This window comes from Colossoma macropomum, unplaced genomic scaffold (genome assembly GCF_904425465.1).
Source record: "Colossoma macropomum unplaced genomic scaffold, Colossoma_macropomum, whole genome shotgun sequence".
Classification (NCBI taxonomy): Eukaryota; Metazoa; Chordata; class Actinopteri; order Characiformes; family Serrasalmidae; genus Colossoma; species Colossoma macropomum.
Genome location: NW_023494810.1, coordinates 15,851,274 through 15,874,506, shown reverse-complemented (window position 1 = coordinate 15,874,506; position 23,233 = coordinate 15,851,274). Strand labels below are relative to the sequence as shown.

Sequence of the window (23,233 nt, the reverse complement as noted above, 5' to 3'; positions counted from 1 at the left end):
CATAAACACACTGCACTGCATTTCTGATACAAACATTACTGTGATGTTGGACAGCTTTTAGATAATCTATTAAATTAACAAAATTAATTGAGTATGAAAGTTAATTAAATTAAAAAAAACATGAAAATTATTAAATTTATTAAATACATGAGTAGAGAGAGAACAAGGAAAGAGGTGGGGGCACTTAAAGGCCTATCTTACAGATGTATATGAGACAGAACATGCATATAGAGGGTGAGTGAAAGTGCCAGAATTACAGCTGTTGTGATGTAGACTGGGATCAGTTCGCTGATATAAAGATGAGCTGAGCCCAATGGCACTGGTTCCATTCAGTCAACAATGGCTGTGTCCATGTGGGTCTGACCAAACAGGACAGTGTGCAGATGGACATAAATAAGTCCTTCACAAGACCAGAGAATTTCTATTCTAGAGAATTCTCACTCAGTTCAGGAAGATCAGACACTAGAGGGTTCAACACTCAGCTCAAGACTGAGTGTTAAATGAATATGGTTCTATGGAGCTTTTGTGCAAAACTGTAATTTGTAACTAATTATATATACATTATTCTGCTATGTCTTCTGCACTTGATGAAAGAGCCACTCTTTTATCACAATATACAGCTTCTTAAATGCTGGTCCTGGGCGATTTTAAACTTAACTGGCTTTCTAATGCATCTGATTACTTAAAGGAAATATGTGGAAATCACGGAATCAACACACCCAAATCTGAAGGATCCCACCAAATCTACCCTGATAGACTTAATTCTGTACAATAAAATAGACACAATTACTGCCACAGCAGTCTTTAGCATTAGTGACCACTGCCCCATTGGATGCATTAGAAACAGTTGCAAGAACAAAACAGGCTCTTGGATGGTGGTTAGAAGCTATTTTAAACATTTTAATGAACAAGCTTTTTTATCTGACTTAGCAATGAGTGAAATCCACCTAACACTAGAAATTCCAGATGTTGACTTTGCACTAAACCACTTTAGCAAATCATTTCTAACGCTGGTAAACAAGCATGCCCCCCACAAAAATCAAAGAATGAGAGACAGATCAAGTCCCTGGTTCACTAATGAACTTTCCTCATTGTTTAAAGGTGGAAATAAAGCTTGCTCCACTGCCAGACGCACCGGAGAGAGAGAGAGACCATTGGCTCACATTCAGACAACTGAGAAACAGATGTACCTCTGCAGTTAGAAAAGCCAAATCAGATTATTATCTTGGCCTGATTATCAGCTCTACAAACACTCAGAACTTTTGGAAAACTGTAAAATCCCTTAAAAACAAATCCTCTACTCTTCCAACCAGCATTATAGTTGATGATCATCTGATCAGAAGGAAATCTGTGGAGCTTTTAACACACATTTTGCTGCAGCTGGGCACATTTTTGAAAATACTGATTCAAATCTGCTGTCAGGTCAAACTGATATGAACTCTATTGTTACCCAGAGCCATGGTCTCTTCACACCCCAGCTCTTCTCTCTAAATCTCTTACTACTTTTAATCCACAAAAAAACTACTGGTGAAGATGGGCTGGACCACTACTTCTTGCGTCTGGCAGAATTATTTTAGAATGCATAACATATATTTTTAATCTCTCTGTTTTATCATGCAGAATTCTCAGGATCTGGAAAATAGCTCATGTAACTCCACTGCATAAAGGAGGTGAGGTGGCAGATGTAAATAACTACAGATCAATCTCAAAATTTGCTGTTTAGCTAAAATTTTTGAGTTTCTAGTAAATAGTCAACTTAGATAATTTCTATATGAAAATTCTATCCTGTTTAATTATCAATCTGGCTTTAGAAAAAGACACAGCACCATCTCTGCTGCCACACTGGTTTTAAATGATCTCTATATGGCCATAGACAGGAAGAAGCATTATGCTGCCATTTTTATTGATTAGTTAAAGGCTTTTGATACAGTTGATCACACTGTTCTTTTAAGGAACTTACAAAAGTTTGGCTTTGATGCAAATGCATTAAAATGAACCCAAAATTACCTTTCAGACAGACAACAATGCGCAGCACAGAGTAATTGCAAATCAGATTTTTTGACTATATCCAAAGAAGTACAAGTTTCAATTTTCAGTTTTATTTAAAAAAGAAGAAAAAGAAAAAAAATATATATATACACACACACACACACACACACACACATATATATATATATATATATATATATATATATATATATATATATATATATATACTTTGCAGTCTGAGGCAGAGGCAGCAAGTTATTTATGTGTATATACATAAATGACTTGCTGCCTCTGCCTCAGACTGCAAAGTACAACTGTATGCAGATGACACGGCTTTATACTGTTCAGCTGACTGTGTTTATGCTGCAATAAGAAAACTGCAATGCGCATTTAACGCCCTATAGGTTGCTTTGTGTAAAGACAAACTGGTTTTAAATGCTAAGAAAACTAAGTTTATGCTGTTTTAATGCTGATTTTAATACTGTAAATATCACTACCCTGGCAGGATCCAACATTGAAAGAGTCACCTTGGCATATGGCTGGATGATAAACTCACATTTAAACCCCATATTAATAAATTGGTTGGCAAATGTAGACAGAAGCTCGGTTACCTATATATAAATGAATCCTGTTTTCTCATGTATGTTTAGAAAAATAATTGTTGAGGCAACCTTACTATCAGTCATGGACAGCGATGATGTAATTTACAAACATGCATCTGCCTGTTCCCTCAAACCACTGGACTCAGTCTATCACTCTGCACTGAGGTTCATCACTGGAAACCCTTATAACACTCATCACTGCAGACTGTATAAAAATGTTGGTCGGCCCTCAGTAGCAACACGGCGGGAAACACACTGGTTTATTTTTATTTATAAAACAGGCCGTATGTCAGCATATATTACTTCAATGATATCTGTAAATAATGGTATTTATCAGACTCACTCCAGTGGTTGGATCACATGCCAGGTACAGAGAGTTTTTACTGAACTGGGAAAATTTGCCTTTAGTGACAGAGCGCCAACAAGCTGGACCCTCACTACAGGAAACACTACAGCACCAACCCTGGCAAAGTGCATGGAATTAAATCTATGTGCTAATGTGGTGAGTGTTCCCACAAAGAGGTTGGTTTTGAAGTCTGTACTCGTCCCAGTCACCATCCGCTACCACCCATTTTCTTTTGTGGTTACAGCATTAATTGAGTCAAGAGCCAAAGAGAACTTCCTCTGTTCAGATGTGGTGGCACAACTCCAAGTCCAGTCCAGGATCTCCAGACTTCTCTCAAGGTCGCCACTCTGGATGGAGGACCAGTCAGATTGGATTCCATTTCCTTCATCACAGAACCTGCTCAACTAAAGTCTAGCTTCATTTAGAAAGAACTCTGCCCTTTCTGGTTATAGACTTCTGAGTTTGCCATGATCTTAGGTCTTCCCTGGCTGCAAAAACATGACCCACAGATCTCATGGTCTTCCTGCGATATCACAGTTTGGTCAGATTATTGTTACACTAATTGCCACACATCCCCTGTACTCAGAGTCTGCTCTACCACCATTGAAAATCCAGAGACTACACTCACTGTATCAATGGAATGTGAATATTTCGATTTACTAGAAGTCTTCAACAAAAAGAATGCTACAAAGCTTCCCCCGCACCATCCTTACAACTGCTTGACAGATATCATAGAAGGTGTCACATTGCTCAAGTCATGTGTCTATCCATTAACACAAGAAGAAGAGAAAGCCATGGGCAGTACATTGATGAGGTCATAGCCCAGGGGTTTATCCATCCGTCCATGTCCCCAGCCGCTTCAGAGTTCTTTTTGTTAGGATGGAGGTTTTAGACATGGTATAGACAATCAAGTTCTCAATGACATCACTAAAAAAAAATTGCCTCTCCCTTGCCACTTACCCCAGTAGCCCTTGAACAACTTTGTGGAGCTTGTTTTTTCACTAAATTTGATCTTCATAGTGCCTACAATTTGATCAGTATCAAAGAGAGTGAAGAGTAGAAGATGTCATTCATCACCACCAGGAGGCACTATGAATACTCCATCATGTCTTTCTGGCTCTCTAAAGACCCCTCTGTTTTCCAGTCATTCATAAATGACGTGCTTCAGGACATGATAGGGAGATTCGTGATCACTTAGATTGATAATATTCTGATCTACTTTCCAGACCATGACACACACCTGCAACAAGTTCGTCAACAATGCCTGCTAGAAAACAACCTGTTCATCAAAGGAGAGACGAATTTTATTAGGGTATGTTATCAGCACACAGGGGGTTCTCATGGATGACAAAAAGGTTGAAGCAGTAGTAGACTGGCCAACTCCCACCAACATAAAAGAGCTACAAAGTTTCCTAGGGATCACCAATTTCTACAGAAGGTTTATTTTCAAATTCAGTTTGATCGCCGCACCCCTCACAGCTCTCCTTAGGGAAGCATCTAAAAAGTTAGCTTGGTGTTCTCCAGCAGAGAAAGCCCCTGTCCTTAAACATCCTGACCTGTCCAAACCAGCTGAGTAAAATTTGATTGTAAAAAAGTAAATGGTAGATCGTTTTATTCATATATACAGTGGAGGAAATAAGTATTTGATCCCCCACTGATTTTGAAAGTTTGTACTCTGACAAATAATTAAACAGTCTATGATTTTTATGGTAGCTTCATTTAACAGTGAAAGATGGAATATCAAAAAGAAAATCTAGAAAATGAAATAATATTTAAATAAAAAAATAATTTGCATTTCATTGAGGGAAATAAGTATTTGATCCCCTAAAAACCATGACTAATGTTGGCTCCCACAGACCACTGACACACCCTAATCTCAGTGAAGTCATTACTTGCATGAGAGACACCTGTCCCAAATTGTCACCTGTATAAAAGGCCACCTGCCAACAGACTCAGTGACACTCCAACATCTCCACCATGGGCTAAAGAGAGACTAAAGAGCTGTCTAAAGATGTCAGGGAAAAGATTGTTGACCTATACAAGGCTGGAATGGGCTACAAAGCCATAAGTAAGAAGCCGGATGAGAAGGTGACAACTGTTGGTGCAATTATTCGGAAGTGGAAGAAGTACAACATTACTATCAATCGACCTAGGCCTGGAGCTCCATGCAAGATATCACCTCGTATCACCTCCTGAAGTGTGTGCAAACCTTACAAAAAACTACAAGAAACATCTGACTGCTGTGCTTGCCAACAAGGGTTTTGCCACCAAGTATTAAATGATGTTTTACTAGGGGGTCAAATACTTATTTCCTTCAATGAAATTCAAATTAATTTTTATTTCTCATTTCATGTAATTTTCTCAGTTTTTCTTTTGATATTCTATGTGTCACTGTTAAAATAAAGCTGGCATAAAATTATGAGACGTTTCATTTATTTTTTTGTATTAAAACTTTTAAAGTCAGTGGGGGATCAAATACTTATTTCCTCCACTGTATAAGCTACTTGAGTGATTATTATTTGAATTTACTCCAAGAACTGGAAATCCACTTTTTTTTTCATGCAGCTGAATTAATATAACTAAATTTAACACTTACTGTAGATAAAGTTAACCAGCTAAGCTTCAAATACCTCAATAGATAGCAATGCTTCCAACATAAATAAAGAAGGAAAAAAAAAATTCCAGCATACAATTAATGCTGTTAACCTTTACACTTGGTTTTAGAAAGCCATGTCCGACTTTGTGCTAGCTGACAAACTTAGCTTAGTTTGAGGTGAGAGGCTTGGATGTACGGATCGCAGCATAGCATGTTCGGAGTTTTATTGACACCATAGCTGGATAGACAGTCATTACAGAGTTACTAATGATGTTATGTTTAATACTGAGGCTCCGAGGCATGTTCTGAGCATGGACCCAAAATCCAAATGAAGCTCTATATCTTGCATCATAAGGCCTTGCTTTTTGCCCAAACACATGACTGCTTTGGTTTGCATTTCAGAAGATTTGAAACCCCACCAGCCTTTATTGTCCTACCCTCTTGTACTGTACCAGGCAGTTGTGATGGGGACTGTCATGGCAAATCATAAAACAGTTAAATGCTATTATATGACCTTCATGAGAATATTGACTCATACATATATTTGTCACACTGTGATAAGTGACTAAACTGAAAACTTTTTTTAAACAGTGTGTTTAAAATATGTTATCTATGTTTTTAGTGATTGCATATCGCTGTTTTTAGAACAAAACCTTGTATTTTCAAAATGGTAATTTTACACGAAAAGAAAAAACATACTTTACTTTTAATGTAGGTTAATGGGACTAGGTCTTTGTTCCAAGCCATTTTGGGCTGTTTCTTTTGGTCCATTCATCATGAAATTTACACGCAATATAAAGGGCAACAGGCAGTTTTAAATCATGCCAAAAACTCAAAAATAGAGATAGGAGTTTTTCTGACAGCAGCGATATGTAATGTGTATGTGTGTTTAATGTGTTTTCTGTGTACTGCACTTTAGTGTGAAAAATTAATACTGCAATCTAGTGGTTAAAATAAATAATGCACTCTAGCAGTTACAATACTGCACTCTACTGTTTAAAATTAATAATGCAGTCTAAAGATTAAAATAATACTATCTTCTAATCTCTAAAATAACTACTGAACTATAGAGGCTAAATTAAATATTGCACTTTAGTGGCTTAACTACATCCTGCAGTCTAGTGGTTAAATAAATACTGCACTCCAGTGGCTAAAATAATTACTGCACTCTAGTGACTAACATACTTACTGTATGCTTACGGTTAGCATAAATACCAAGTAAATCACAGATTAACAGACTTCAACATCTGAATTTACATCTGAATCAAAGAAGAAATAAAAAATCTAGTACTGCTCCAAATGTAAATGATATGTAATGAAACAGAATATGCATATAGAGGGTGAGTGAGAGTTCCAGCATTAAAGCTATTGTGATGTAGACTGGGATCGGTTCACTGACATAAAGATGATCTCTTGTGGCTCGGCCCATTGGCACTGGTTCCATTCAGTTAACAATGGCTGTGTCCCTGTGGGTCTGATGGAGATGGACATAAGTCTTTCACAAGACCAAATCATTACTATTCTGGAGAACTCTCACTCAGTGATCTGTTTTAGGTAGCTCAGACACTAAAAGGTGCTCATAAAATCTAAAGGTGCTCATAAAGTCTAAAATAAATTGGTTTCTATGGAGCCTTTGTACAAAACTGAAATTTGTAAACAATAAATCAGTTTTTACATTAAAAAACCTCTTCTCAAGACAACATAAGATATCAACACTGCAATCACACATTTAATATATTTATGGCTCTTTTTAAAAATTTTATTACAGTACATTATTCATACTGATTACAACGAGAGAGATCTGCTTCACTCAGCATGAGCTCAGTTTGATTAGACACTGTTGATTAAAAGGGAAATTTCCCCTCTGCAATCTAACCCATTCATGCAGTGAAACACCACATACATAACAGTGAATACACACTAGGGGGCAGTGAGCAGCCCTATCCACAGCGCCCGGGGAGCAGTTGGGGGTTAGATGTTTTGCTCAAGGGCACTTCAGTCACGTACTGTGGGCTCAGGGGATTGAACTGGTGACCTTCCGGTCACAGGGCTGGTTCCCTAACCTCTAATCAATTAAACAACAATGTAGAATTTTCTATCATTAAAGCACTACCAAGTTTCCTGATGCAGTTTTACAGTTGCTACACCTCAAATTTAGGAATAACACACAGTCAGTGAAACCTGACACAGAATGAGCAAAACCTCAGCCCAGGTCTGCACTACCATAAGCACACTCTCAGCCTCACACTTTTAGCAAAACACTACAGACTGTCTTTTGCAGACCACTGAACACACTTCTCTCCACATTAGATACAGAAATCTAACATGATGTCAGTTCTTTGCCATTTCAAAGCACTGACTTTCAAAATAGCTCACCTGTGAACCAACTAATCAAACAAAGCCATCAGGTGAACAGACACCTAGGTGATTAATTGTACCAATCAAATGTAAGTACTATAAAAGCTAACAAGTGATTTTTTAATGCATGCTGTCTTTTTTGTCTCCACAAATATTTTTGCTGTGTTTTGGTAATATATACTTTTTAGAATATGTTCTGAATTTCAATGCAAAATGCAGCCTTTGCAAATGCATGAATGTTTTGACATGTGGAGAGAAATACAATTTTTCATCAGTGTGCAGGGTTGGGATGTAATGGAATACAAGTATTGAGAATACATGTTTAGAATACAGAAAAAAGCTCTTTATTCAGTCCAAGTCACATTTTGTAAAGGCAGTATTCAGAATACACTGTTTTTGAATGAAACACCATTAATACTTGTTTTTAAATCAGCGCACTGCATGTAGCAAACATGCTCATTGGATGAACTCTTAAGAGGACCTCAATGAACAGTTTTATTACCAAAAAGTTATTCTGGCTAAAGCTTGAGTCGACTGATGAATCAATTGGCCAGTTATTGATCTGTGTTACTGAGATCTGTTAAAGCCTGAATAGACTGATAAATCAATGTGATTAGTAATTAATCTGTGTTACTGAGCTCTGCTAAAGCCTGAGAAGATTGATAAATTAACTAAAAAAATAGAGAAAAAAAGCTTTCCCATGTGCTTTGAGTATGCATTTTAGATGCATTCTAAATGTACTCTGATGTTAGTTTTTATATATTGCAACAGAATACATCACTGAAACTCCATCAGCATTTCCACTGGTTTGGAGAGTTGAGATTATGATGTTGATGTTTAGTATCAGCTGGTTTAGAGGTCATTTTGTTACCATGATGCCATGCTGTGCTCCTCCCTCCTGTACACACTCTCATCACCAATATAGGGTCATCCACCAATGTAAGGAGTTTCATGGACAGGTCATTAAAGGTGCAGTCACTGGTGTACAGGAAGTGATGTCATGGGGAGATCACACAGTCCTATGCTGCAGCTGTGCTCACAGATTTGACTGATAACAAACCAACAAACACACACATGGTACCATGTAGAACCATATACTGAGTGTGTGTTGTACTAAGATTTCATCATGTCCTTATAACCCTCTGTGTGAGAGCAGATCAGCTGGATGGTGTTCTGATGCTGTAAGACAGAGAAGAGGAGAGAATCATCAGAAATGGACTCACACTTATGGGTCATTCAACATCAACACATCTAGGACCCGTTTGGTCATGTCATGGGCTTCCATGAAGAAAATCAAGCAAAAATAACAAGTTAACACTTTAAAGCATGAAAGATGTCAAAACTGTGCACCAGTTTGTTTTTAATAATGAATTTTTTAGGTTTTCTTCATCAGGTTCTAAACTCCATGGTGATTATTGAGTTTATCATCTTACAGAATGACTGAACTGATTTGAAATATTAACTAGGTTTAAATACAACCCTAATGATGATAATACTTCCCTTTAAAATAACTGTGATAATACAACTCCAATTCCAAAAAAGTTGGGATGCTGTATAAAATGTAAACCAATGTAAATAAAAACAAAATGCAAATGATATGCAAATATCATAGACCCATATTTTATTCACAATAGAACATAGAACGCCTATCAGATGTTAAAATTGAGACATTTGACCTTTTAAAAAAATAAATAATTGGGATAAATATTAATAGGAACAATATTAAATAGGAATGTTTTCCCATTTTTGTCTGATGTAGGATTCCAGCTGCTCAACAGTCCTGGGTCTTCTTTGCTGGATAATTTGTTTCATGACATGTCAAATGTTTTCTATTGGTGAGAGGTCTGAACTGCAGGCAGGTCAGTTCAGCACAGCGCTCAGACTCTTCTTCTGTGAAACCATGCTGTTGTGATGGATGCAGTATGTGGTTTAGTATTGTCTTTCTGAAATATGCAAGGCCTTCCCTGAAAGAGACGCTGTCTGGATGGGACCATATGTTGTTCTATAACCTCTATATACTGTTCAGCATTGATAGAGCCTTTCTAGATGTGTAAGCTGCCCATGCCATAGGCACTAATGCAACTCATACCATCAGAGATGTAGACTTTTGAACTGTATGCTGATAACAAGCTGGATGGTCCATCTCCTCTTGAGTCCACAGGACATGATGTCTGTGGTTTCCAAATAATTTCAAATTTTGATTCATCTGGCCCAGACAAGATGGTGGTGTTTCTACATTATGTTGACATATGGCTTCTTCTTTGCATGATACAGCTTTAACTTTGTTAGTTTTTATTTTTATTTTTGAAGTTGTGGATTGCATGGAGAACTGTGTTCACAGACAATGATTTCTGGAAGTGTTCCTGAGCCCATGCAGTGTTTCCCAGTACAGAATCATGCCTGTTTTTAATGCAGTGCTGCCTGAGGGCCAGAAGATCACAAGCACCCAATATTGACTGTTGGCCTTGTCTCTTGTGTACAGGGATTTCTCCAGATTCTCTGAATCTTTTGATGATATTATGCAGAGTAGATGGTGGGATATCCAAAGTCTTTGCAATTGTACATTGAGGAACATCTTTCTCAAATGGTTTCACAATTTTTTCATGCAGTTTTTCACAGATTGGTGAACCTCTGCCCACCTTTGCCTCTGAGAGACTCTGCATCTCTAAAATGTTCTTTTTATACCCAGTCATGTGAGCTAGTTGCAAAATGTTTGCAGGACATTTGTTTGTCTTATTTAAAATGAAATTGTATTTTTTTCTGAACACCACAATTACTTATAAAATCTAATTTGAACATAGTTATTTACTCAAACACACCTTTGTGTGTGTTTGTGTGTCTGAATGTGTGTGAGTGAGAGAGAGCAATAGAGAAAGAGAGAGAGAGAGAGTGAGTGTGTATGTGTCTGTGTTTTTGAAGAGACAGTAATTCAGTAACTCACTGTAGCTTCTCCAGTTTACAGTATGGATCCTCCAGTAGATCAGAGAGCAGCTTCACTCCTGACTCTCCTGGTTTATTGTATTTCAGGTTCAGCTCTCTCAGGTGGGAGGAGGGGTTTGATTTTAGAGCTGAAACCAGAGAAGCACAGCCTTCACCTGTAATACTGCAGTTATCCAGCCTACAGAGAGAAGGAGAAAAACTTCTTAAACTTACAGATGAACACACATACACACACACACCCACACACTCACAGAAACACATACACACACATTCACACACTCATACATACTCACACACAGTCATACACACACAAGCACACAAACTCATGTTGTCTGTATTTCTGTCTCTCAGTTCTCTCAGTTCTATATTTTCTCTCTCTGTATGTCTTTGTCTTGCTCACTGTCTGCCCTGTTGTCTCTGTATGTCTTTCTTTCTGTTTCCTTCCTTCTTTCTCTATGTGTAAATCTATTAAACACAGAGATATGAAAGTCGGTGGGGGTGTAATTATCTCACTCCAGTTTCTCCAGTTTACAGTGTGGATTCTTCAGTCCAGCAGAGAGTAGCTCCACTCCTGAATCCTTCAGTTCATTAAGACACAGGTTCAGCTCTCTCAGACTTGAGGAGTTTGAGCTGAGAGCTGAGGACAGAGCCGCACAGTTGGTCTCTGTGAGATTACAGAGACATAGCCTGGGAGAGAAATGATGATACACGACGATACATGATATACGTAAGCCTGCATGTGTCTGTGTGTGTTTGTGTTTATGTAAGTTTGTATGTGTGTGTGTTTAAAGTGTGTATATTGACAGTAGGTCAGTAACTCACTCTAGTTTCTTGAGTTTACAATGTGGACCCTCCAGTAGATCAGACAGCTGCTCCACTCCTGACTCTCCTGGTTTATTGTAGTTCAAGTTTAGCTCCCTCAGGTGAGAGGAGGGGTTTGATTTTAGAGCTGAAGCCAGAGAAGCACAGCCATCACCTGTAATGCTGCAGTTAGAGAGCCTGCAGAAAGGAGAAAAAATCCTCACAATTACAGATAAACATAAAGACACACTCACACAGACACACACACCCATTCACATACACACACTTGCACAGACACACACATACATATATCTCTACATAAATATAGTTCTATATTTTATCTTTGTATATTTTTCTGTCTTGCTCTTTCTTTGCCTCTTGCTCTCTTTCTCCTTCAGTCTCTGTCTGTATTGCTGTGTGTCCTTCCATCTCCCTTTGTCTGTTAAAGAGTTGTTGCTAATAATAAAGCCATACAGACATATAAAAGAGTGTCTGTGTGTGTAATTACTCACTCCAGTATCTCCAGTTTACATTGTCGATTTTCCAGTCCAGCAGATAGTAGCTCCACTCCTGAATCCTGTAGTTTATTGCCACTCAGATCCAGTTCTCTCAGACTGGAGGAATTTGAGCTGAGAGTTGAGGACAGAGCTGCACAGCTTTTCACTGTGAGATTACAGTTAAACAGCCTGGGAGAGAAATTACGATACATCAGAATACACACATTTTCTTTTCTTGTCCTACAGAACATAATGTCATTAAAAGATTCAGAGAATCTGGAGAAATCTCTGTATGCAAGGGACAATGCCAAAATCCAGTATGTGCTGGCAATGGTTTTTGGGTCATCAGGCAGCACTAAAAACAGACACAATTCTCTATAACTCTAAAATGCAAAGAGAAACCATATATAAACAGGATCCAGAAATGCTGTCACATTCTCTACACACACACATTCATATACACACATAAAAACAGAAACATGTACACACAAATTCTCTTTTTTTGTCTCTCTCTCTCTTTCATGGTCACAAACAAACAGCTTCAGTTCCAGACCAAAACAAAAACAAAAGTTTATGTCTGTGTAGAAAAACAAAGTGAGAATTACAGCTTTTCCTGAGTGGTTGAACGTAGGGAAAAAAAAATCGCTCGCACACACACACACACACACACACACACACACACACACACACAAATTGCACAAACAAACACACAAGCATCACAAGTCACAAATACACACAATCACATACCCACACGTTTGCATAGTATTGCATAATCACACACAAAATCAAACACACAAACAGTCATAAACACATACACACAATTCCACAGTGACACACACACAGCCCCATGTTCTCTCACTGCATCTCTCCCTGTATTGCATTGTGTTCTTCTCTGTCTCTCCTTCTTTCTGCCCTTCTTTCTCTGTTTCTATCTCTTTGTTTAAATGTGTTTGTGTCTTATTAAACCATGACTGTGTGTGTGTGTGTATGTGCTGATCTCACCTCAGTATCTCCAGTTTACAGTGTGGATTCATCAGTCCAGCAGAGAGCAGCTCCACCCCTGAATCCTGCAGGTTATTTTCACTCAGGTTCAGTTTTCTTAGGCTTGAGATGTTTGATCTAAGAGCTGAAGACAGAGCTGCACAGCTTTTCTCTGTGAGATTACAGTTACTCAGCCTGGTAGAGAAATGATGATATATCAGAACACTGATGCACATACACACACACACTCATGCACATAATTACGCAGACCATCACACACACTCATACACACTCCTACATTCAAAACACAATTCACACGCCCACACACACACACACACACACACACACACACACAGCCTATATTCTTGATATCTGCATCTCTTTTCTTTCTCTATTTAAGGTCTCTTTTTCTCTTTGTGTCTCTCTATGACTATCTTTCTCTGTCTTTCTTTGTTCTCTCTCTTTTCCATTTCCCTTTGTGTCTGATCTCTCTCTCTGCCTCTCTCTCTATCTCTCAGTGTCTCTTATCATGTTTAGCATGTTTAGTGGCAGGTTGCTGATTCAGGAGATTCAGGAGATCCTTTGTCCCATGAGCCATCAGGCTCTTTAACTCTTCCCAGTGGGCCCAGAAGAGAAGAGGGAAGAGGAGAGATGAGGACTGAATCTGAATCTCATGTTAAAGCATAGGTTGTACCTCATGCTAAAATCTTTAGGTTTCATTTTATCCATCTGCACATATGGACACCTTACCGTACATATTGCACTTTCTGTAGCCCTATCGCGTATCTTGCACATCTGGACACTCCACACTCGACACTTTATTTTGGTACCATCTGCTGCACATATTTATTCAGTACTGTCATTATATGCTGTTACCTGAACATACCTGCACATATTTATTCAGTATTGTCATTATATGCCAATACCAGTGCCTCCTGGTACAGTCATCATTGCACTGCCACTTTCACTTTCATCTCAGTTTATAGATATTATTCCAGATTGTCATATTTTTCTATTTGTATATATGCCTGTACATAAGATTTTTTATATTTATTCTTCCTGTTATATTGTTTACACCCTTATTACTATTACTGTCCTGTGTTGTGTGATTGCTACTCATTGCTAAATTTCCTTCGGGATCAATAAAGTACCTGTCTATCTATCTATCTGTCTATCTATCTAGCCCTCTCCCTCCATCTGTCACTGTCTTTTTTCTGTGTCCCTTTTCTCTCTCCTTCCATCACTCTCTCTGACGTTCTTTTTGCTCCCCTCCATCTTTTTCTTAATTTCTCTGTCTACTGAAATATATTTCTGAGTATTTTTCATGTGAAAGTGTAAGTCATCTACACACATACACACACAAACTCATACATTTATTCACACACACACATACACACAATCAAACAAAAAAATCTCTCATTCTCTCTATTTCTCTTTCTTAGTTATCATCATCTGAAAAAAATCCTAAACTGTCACAGACAAACAGCTACAGTTCCAGACCAAGGCAAAAATATTTTATATCTTGTAGAAAAATCAAACTGAGTTTTACATTTTTTTTTCCTGATTACTTGAATGTTTTTGTTAATTTAGAAGTCATTTATTTAAAATAGTGAACACACAACTTGCTAGTCAAAATAATGCAGTTTTTTGTAAAACCATCTTTCTACCAAAAAACATTAAACACACCACAAAAGCAAACTTTTTTTATCAGACACTACAGCTTACAATCAAGTGAGAAATTTATTTCAGTCTCTCACTATCCAACAAAAACAAAGTACAAATTTCAGTTTGAGCCTGTTCAGCCATCAGTAGTGCTGGATACCTGTGTTTTAACTGCTGACATTTTATTGAAAACAGTACTAGAATTTGTTGAAATACATGTTTCACAGCATGGAATCAATTCTTGTCTTCTAGGTAGGTTATGTTTTGTGTGTGTTATCTATGTGAAATACTGTTACTGAGTTATGAATACACTGAGCTATGAAAGTGTGTGTGTGTCTCTCTCTCTCAGTCCTAATTTTTGACTTTCTCCTTCTCTTCCTGTCTTTAAATCTTGGTGTCCCTGTGACTCTCTTTCTGTCATTTTCTTTGTGCTATCTCTTTGTATCTCTCTCTTTTCTGTCTGTCTTTGTCTCTCTGTTATTTCTCATTCTGTTTTGTTCTATCTTTGTTTCTGTTTCTTCTCATTCTTCCTCCATCTTTCTCTTTCTATTTAAAGATGTCACTGAGTTTTTTTGCTATAAAGGTTTGTGTGATTGATCAATACACACAAATGCACAGTAATGAGATGATGATCTCACCTCAGTATTTCCAGTTTACAGTGTGGATTCTCCAGTCCAGCAGAAAGCAGCTCCACTCCTGAATCCTGCAGTTTATTATTACTGAGATCCAGTTCTCTCAGACAGGAGGAGTTTGAGCTGAGAGCTGAGGACAGAGTTGCACAGCTTTTCTCTGTGAGATTACAGTTATACAGCCTGGTAGAAAAATGATAATACATCAGAACACTGACATCACACAAATACACATAATCATGAACACAGTATTTTTTTACAACACCTGTTGTAAAAAGTGCTATATAAATAAACTTTGACTTGACTTGACACACACAACCATAAACATACACACAAATCATACATACACACAAACACAGAAAAAATCTCACACAAACACATGCACAAAAATAATGAGGTAAATAATGACACTCTACATGTTCATATTACAGACATTTCCTATTTTTAGTTCTAATTAAATTACAGTTAACTTGACTGCAAGTTTCAGGCTCATTGACCAATATGTGATGTACATGCACAGTTAAATGTCTAAATGAGCATTGACTGACTTCAAATGGATGATCAAATGGATTTTTGGTATGTCAGAACTTTGGCTTGCTTGGTTTACAGCTTGTGCATCTTAAAAACTGAATTCTCATACAAAACGCACACACATACACACTAACATTGCCTCTACTCAAGTGAACACAGGTAGCAAAATCTAGGCAAAAAAGTCTCTGTTTATGGTAACAAAGTCTGTATGTGCTCACTCTGGTTTGTTTGACTAAATAGAATTGTGAGACAGAAACATTAAGATTTTTTTAATTTTTTAATTCTCTCTGAAAACAGACCATTGGGCATCAAGGATAGTATGTATACCATCTAATTTTATGTTGTTTTTTATTTTAGTGCTCAGTGTGGTACTGTTCATTGACAGATCTGTCTGTAGGATTTGTGTTTTATGTACAGTGTGAGCATCCATGTCTTCACATGTCAATCAGATCAAGCATCTTCATATATTGTGAGGATACAAATCCCAGGCCTTGGCTGATGTTTTATTTATACATACAGTGTGAGTTTAACCAAACAGCAACATAAATTTTATTGTTTGAATTGAATTGAATTAATTACATACTTGTTGTTCAAATATATGGACTTCACGATGTTGCATACTTTATCACCTACACCACATTGTAGAATCTTATAAGTAGTCTGGTGTAACAAATAGAATTAAAAGCTTTTTTAAAGTCAACAAAGCATGCATATATTTTACTCTTTATTGGGGAACATGCTGTTTGATTAGGGTGTGTAGGCTGTAAATATAAGCAGTATGGTGGTGATTTGCTTGAAGGCCAATCTGACTCTTACTCAGGACACTGTGTTGGGTAAGGAAGGTCTATATTCAAGCATTAATAATACACCAGTAAACCTTCCCCAGATTACTGCCAACACAGATGCCTTAGTAATTGTTGGGGTCACATTTGTCTCCATTCTTATAGATAATAGCTGATTCAAGGAGGTCAAATATATTTTGTATATACTTTTCGTTGGGTTTGAGTATTTTTGGAGGCATTCTTTAAATAGATTAGTATTTTTTGATGCATTTGTATGTAACTGTATAGTTTTCTTATATTGCTTGAGTGTTTCAATGTATTTTTGTCTCACTTTTTGTGGTTCTTAAATGTTTTTGACCAGATAGCTTTCTAAGCCTCTTTTTCTTTGTTTTGGTGAGGTTCACTTTGATTGTACATTTGTTATAAATTTCATTTATTTGTTTTACTTCCAGATTTACATCCGTCTCATTAGTCTGGAGCTCTGTTGTTAGGAATCTATATAAGTTAAGGATCTCTGTAGAACTGATTGCATGGGAGAATTCAGACACACTGTCCATTGTCCATTTATAAGCAAGATTATCTGGATTAATTTACAGGACTTTTCTGATTTCTTTGTTTGATTATCACTGCTTTGCCAATAGCAAGCCCTGGATAACCAGCAATGTCAAAGGCCTGCTGAACAAGAAGAACAGGGCCTTTATAGACAATAACGAGGAGGAGCTTAGGAGCATACAGAGGGAACTCAAAGTCCACTTGTGAGAGGCCAAGGAGTCCTATAGGAAGAAGGTGGAGCAGGAGTTAAGGGAGAATAACATAAGGCAGTTATGAAATGGTATGAAGACCATTACAGGCTGTAAGCATAAGATGGACAGTGCCTTAGACAGTGAGGTAGAGAGAGCCAATGAGTTCAACATCTTCTATAACCAGTTTGACTGCCCTATTCAGATCTCCACAGCGCCTGTATGTACAGTGGCCACCTCCACACCCTCCCTCTTCTCAGCTCCTGGCACTTCTGTCTCTGCCTGCCTAGACATCAACACCTCATCTTCTTATATTGATATTCATGTACCCCTCTCACAGGCTGACAGCACAGACAACACAGCCCCCTCTCCCTGCTTTTCACACATTAACACATTAGATCTGATCTGCAGCACCGCTGCAACCCCCCTTCTCCCCCTCTGCACATCTTCACTGCAGATTAGGTTAGAGGTGGATGATAGGTTGGACTGGTCAGCCAGCACAGACATCCTGTACAGAAAGGGGCAAAGCTGGCTCTATTTCCTGAGAAGGCTGGGGTCCTTTAACATCTGTAGGAAGCTCCTACCATGGTTGCCAGCTGTCTTTTTTATGCTGTAGTGTGCTGGGGAGGAATCATGAAAAAGTTGTTAGCTGCAGTGTAGGATTTTACATGAAATTGTCTGAGTTAATGCTTTTATTTCTGTTTTAAACCCTGACATTTTACCAGTGTCCATTTTGTCCTCAAAGAGAAACAATATTTCACGCATTTATGCACTGTTTTAGGCTGTGTTCTTTATTTGAGGTTTTGAAGAATGTTTTCTTAATGTGATTTTTACTCTCCAGATTTTTATCTGTGGTTTTAATAATGTCAAGAGCGAAAAGTCTAAGTGCCAACTGAACAACTTCATCCTTGGGCAGGTAACAATGGTGATATATGTAAGTCGTAAAACCAAGATGGCATGTAGTGCTGACTGTGATGCCACAGGGATTTTCTCTAGACTGGTCAGATTAAGGATTTTAATTGATTTTAATTGTTATAAGAGCATGTGGAGGCTTTTAAAGAAGTATGCTGCGGTAAGTTGGTGTGCTCGGTGTGTGACAGTGAGCTTTGCTTCGCTCCTGAGTTGAGACACATCCAAAACTGTTTTGTGTCCTTTTACATTTTTCCTATTCATATGTGTTATTTTATTTAATGATTTATTAAAGAGGAAGTCTTACTGCATAAGCTTTCTCAGCATAGCCAGGTTGTTTATGCAATTGATATAATCCCTTGGGCTGTAAATCTCTGCTGCTTCAACATGTAGTCTCCTTAAGGTCTTTATTGTTGTGAAAAATGATTTTGAAGAGTTGAACTTGGCACTTGGATTCAGGATTGATTACTTTGACTTATCTTTGCCACGACTGAAACAATGTAGTATTTTGGCTGTGGCTTAGAAGGGCACTTAGTGCGAAACTGCCTGGCTAAGGCTGGCAGGGCTCAGTCGGGAGCCTCGGCAGAGGGGGTGGGAGAAGGTCAGCTGATCATGGGTGAGATGAAGGTGAGCAAAATTGGAACAAGGTGCAGAGTGTAAGTCTGAGTGATACAGAGGAGCAGAGAAGTCTAGAGGGAGAACAGAAAACAGGAATGGAAATAGGTGAGGTGGGGCAGTGTGAGGTGGTGAAGAGGACAGTACTTGTGTTCAAAAGGTTACCTAACAGGGAGAAGACCAGGCAGCCCACTAATAATCTGAAAACAAACAAAAGTTTATCTCGGTCTTTGACTGACACTGCCTTTTTTCAGACTTTATCTTGAGCTGGCTTCTGTTTTCATTATTCTTTGCAAAGTGTGTTATTGAAATTTTTTGTTTATACCGAATGGTGTGAGGGCTGGCTCCAGGGCTGCAGTGCTCCTGGCCACCAGTGGGAGATGACACGCACCTCCCAGGGCCAGTCAAGCCCAATGTTCACACACATTGCTGTGTCTGTCTCAGTTTAAGTCAACAAAAGCAGCCGGTAACTCAGAAAGCCTGGGTTCACATCCTTTGCCTGGTGAGCCATCCCACATTACAGAAAGACACAGCAAAACAATGGACCCAGCTGAGCAACCTGACATGGATCAGCTGAGGGTTGCCCTGGTTAATCAAGGGGGAAGGCCTAAAGTGGCGTACATAATTTCTTTCGGTTTGAGCCCTCCCTAGGCCATTCCTGTGTAGGAGAACCAACCTGATGTGAGTGCTTCTGCAGATCCGTTCATGGCTGCTCTGTGCCAGGCTTTCCACCATCCTGTCTATGGAGGAGACATTGGTCATATGGCGCATATGTCAGGGAAAGCAGTCATTAGCTGATTCTGCCATCAGAGTCTGCACTTTAGCAGCAGAAATGACTGGGATTCTGCTAAGGCCTAAACAAGGAGCTCAAGGATGGGCTGGCCCCTCGTTATCCTCCTTCCACTCTCGGGGACCTAATTAAGCTACCGCTACCCCTTACCACTCATGTCCTCTGCCTATAATCTACGAAAGTGCTTCCTGGGCTTTGCTAACTTCTCCCATTGATTCGTCAAGAATTTTAGTATGATAGCTGCACCGCTGACCACTCTCACAAAAAAAAGAGTTTTGGGTCAATTTCAATGGACTCTGGAAGTCCAGGAAGCCTTTGAAGAAACTAAGTGGCATTTGACTTTGGCCTGAGTGCTCCAACTTCCAAACCCAGAGCTCCTCTTTGTGGTAGAGGTGAATGCTTTTGAGATAGGCATGGGGCAGTGTTGTCCTTGTGGTCTGGTCCTAACCAAAGCTACACTCCTTTGCCTACATTTCATACTGTCTCTCCCCCTCAGAGCAAAACTATGATATGGGTGATTGTGAGTTGTTGACTATGAAACTGGCCTTAGAAGAGTGGATGCACTGGCTGAAGGGAGCCAAACATCCCAATTCCTGGTTTGGACAAATCACAAAAATCTGGCCTATATCCAGCAGGCCAAATGGTTAAATCCACACCAAGCCAGGTGGGCACTGTTCTTTGCCCAATGCAACTTTGTGTTGTCATACAGACACGGGTCAAAGAATGCTAAGCCAGATGCTCCTTTCCGCCAGTAGGAGCCCTCACTTCTAGAACAACAGCCAGCAACCATAGTCCTAGAGGGCCGCATAGTGGGTCCCAGCAAGCGGTGGGTGGAAGCTACCATACAACGGGCCCTCAAAAATGAACCAGGTCTGGAATAGAATATATGTTCCTGTAGCTATTTGGAACCAGGTGCTGAAGTGGGGGCACTCTTCCCCATTCACTGCACACCCAGGGGTGACCCACACATTGGAAATCCTCCATAGATGATTCTGCTGCACAGAGTGTGCACCTTCAACAAGAAGCCCAGGACCAAACTGGCTGGCCTGCTCCATCTGTTACCCATTCTCTCTTGCTCATGGTCTCATGTATCCCTTGACTTCATCACAGGGTTGCCCATATCCTGGGCACTGTAATCCTGGTGATTGTTGACTGCTTCTCTAAGGTGAGTAAGTTTGTTGACCTACCGAAGATTTCATCAACCAGGGGAATTGGCAATCTATTCCTAGAGCAAGTAGTCAGAGTCCATGGATGTTCTAGAGACGTTGTATCAGACAGAGGACCTCAATTTGCCAGCTGGTTCTGGGTAGCCTTCTGCAAGCTACTGGGGGCAAAAGCTAGCTACTCATTGGGCTTTGAACCCAAGTCATATGGCCAGACGGAAAGAGTTAATGAAGATCCGAAGCACACCCTCCGGTGTCTGGCCCCCTCTGACCCTTCCTCCTGGTCCAAACACCTGATGTGGGTGAAGTATGCGCACAACACATTATGGCACTCATCTCAGGGCATGTCCCCGTTTGAGTGCCAGTTTGGGTGTGTTCCACCCAAGTTTGCAGAACAGGAGGATGTCTGAGCCCATTGGGCCTGGCAATGTGTGCATAAAGCCCTCCAGGCTGCCACCACAACTCAAAAGCAGACCGAAGATGGCGACCCACACCATCCTTCCACCCTGGACAAAGAGTCTGGCTGTCGGCCAAAGACCTGCCTCTCCAAATGGAGTCCCAAAAACTGGTGCCTTCATACATTGGACCCTTCAAAGTGGTCCGTAGGGTCAATCCAGCATTGTATCAGTTGGCACTTCCCCTGGCTCTCTGTATTAACCCCACATCCCACATTTCCTGCCTGAAGGCTATCTTGTGCAGCATTGTGGGACCTCCACACCCTGCCCCTCGAATAATCAACAGGACACCCGCCTACACAGTCAAGCACCTGCTTGATGTCTGGCAGGTGCAGGGCAGCAGCCAGTATTTAGTCAACCAGGAAGGCTACAATCCCGAGGAATGCATGTAGGTCCCGGCTGACTGCATCCTGGACCCTGAGCTTATCTGGGCTTTCAGGCAGGATTGGGCTGCAGGGCTGGGAATGTCAGGTGCCATTGATTGGGGTCCTGTAAGGCCTGGCTCCAGGGTTGTGGTGCTCCCAGCCACCAGAGGGAGATGATGTGCACCACCCAGGGCCAATCAAGCTCAACATCCTACACCTGGGCAGAGGGTTTCATAAGGGCAGAAAAGGACACACACATTGCTGTGTCTTTGTCTCAGTTTGAGTCAACAGAAGCAGCTGCCAATTTGGATAAGAAGGCTGAGAGTTTTGCACTCCCCCTCACTCCTCAAGTTGCTCCAGCCTCCTCTCAAGGTTCTCTTCTCTGTTCTTTTCTGAGGGTAAAAAAAAAATGAAGGAATCCTTTTTTCTTCTCTTCAGTTTTGTTTCTGTTGGGAAAGTCATTTGTTGCTTTAGTTACTAAGTTCTCTCTTGACTTCTGAGAAAGCCAGTTTTCCCCTGGTATCCTTTGTTGTCTCTTCTTGCCAGAACCAAAATGGTGGTTTGGAATTTGGTCATATTTTCTTATATTTTCGGGCACTTCCCTATTGCTCTCCGTACTCTTCATCCTGGCTTCAGTGGTGTAGCAGTAGAGTGCTCCCAAAGTGGCAGTATGGCCTGGGTTTGATCCCTGGCCTCATCACTCACATAAGTTTTTTAGTTGAGCTTATCCCTCCCATTGTATATTAGCTTGGCACTTGAATCATGTTTCCCTAAAATCTGTGGTGGAGATGCAGTGATTGAGGTGGACTCATGAGGGAAGTACAGCTTTTTCAAACCTGTACTCCAGTGAGTATAGGGAGGACTAGTCAGTGTCACAGTTCTATGAGGGGTTGCCACAGGTATTGCCTGAGCAAAATGAAAAGTTGGTGCAAGTGATTACCATGCAGGAGACACATGTGGCATTGCAAGGCATGGCTACTGGGAAGGCTCCAGGTATTGATGGCCTGTCCATTGAGTTTTATGAATCATTTTTGGATGTGGTTGGGGAGGACCTGCCATGCTCCACAGGCCATGCTCAATGACTGTCTCATTGGAGGACAACTGCCACTGAGCTGTAGGAGGGCAGTCCTCACCCTACTTCCCAGAAAAGGTGGCCTTAGTGAGGTTAAAATCTGGAAGCCCATGAGTTTTCTGTGCACTGATTATAAAGTCTGCAGGTCAGGTGGACACTCCCTGGTGGGCATGAAACCTTCATGGAGGGTGCTCTATAAGCCACCATTGATCAAGTCAGCTGGGGACATGCAGTGGAGAATTTTACATGGCTTAGTTGCTGTCAATGTGTTTTGTGTCCATTTTAAACCCTGCAGTCTCAGTTCATTTTTTGCTTTTGGTGAATGTTTTGACCTCCATGTTTTATGCATTAGTTTTACTTTATTTCCTTACAAAGATTGTGATATTTGTGATGATAAATGTTATTGATAT

The 23,233-nt window shown here is 39.8% G+C and overlaps 2 protein-coding genes across 6 annotated transcripts in view; one reads left to right on the top strand and one right to left on the bottom strand.

Moving 5' to 3' along the window:
* The window catches only part of fbln2 (fibulin 2), a 390,205-nt gene that overhangs the window by 355,163 nt on the left and 11,809 nt on the right, over positions 1–23,233 (top strand). The gene's annotated exons all lie outside the window — the stretch shown is intronic.
* Positions 8,757–16,075, bottom strand: LOC118799346 (ribonuclease inhibitor-like). Its single transcript, XM_036559129.1, has 7 exons — positions 15,411–16,075; positions 13,132–13,305; positions 12,145–12,318; positions 11,654–11,830; positions 11,345–11,518; positions 10,833–11,009; positions 8,757–9,070 (listed from the first exon to the last, which is right to left on the bottom strand). The coding sequence occupies exons 1-7, from the start codon at positions 15,740–15,742 to the stop codon at positions 9,049–9,051; spliced, it is 1,230 nt and encodes a 409-aa protein (XP_036415022.1). The 5' UTR covers positions 15,743–16,075; the 3' UTR covers positions 8,757–9,048.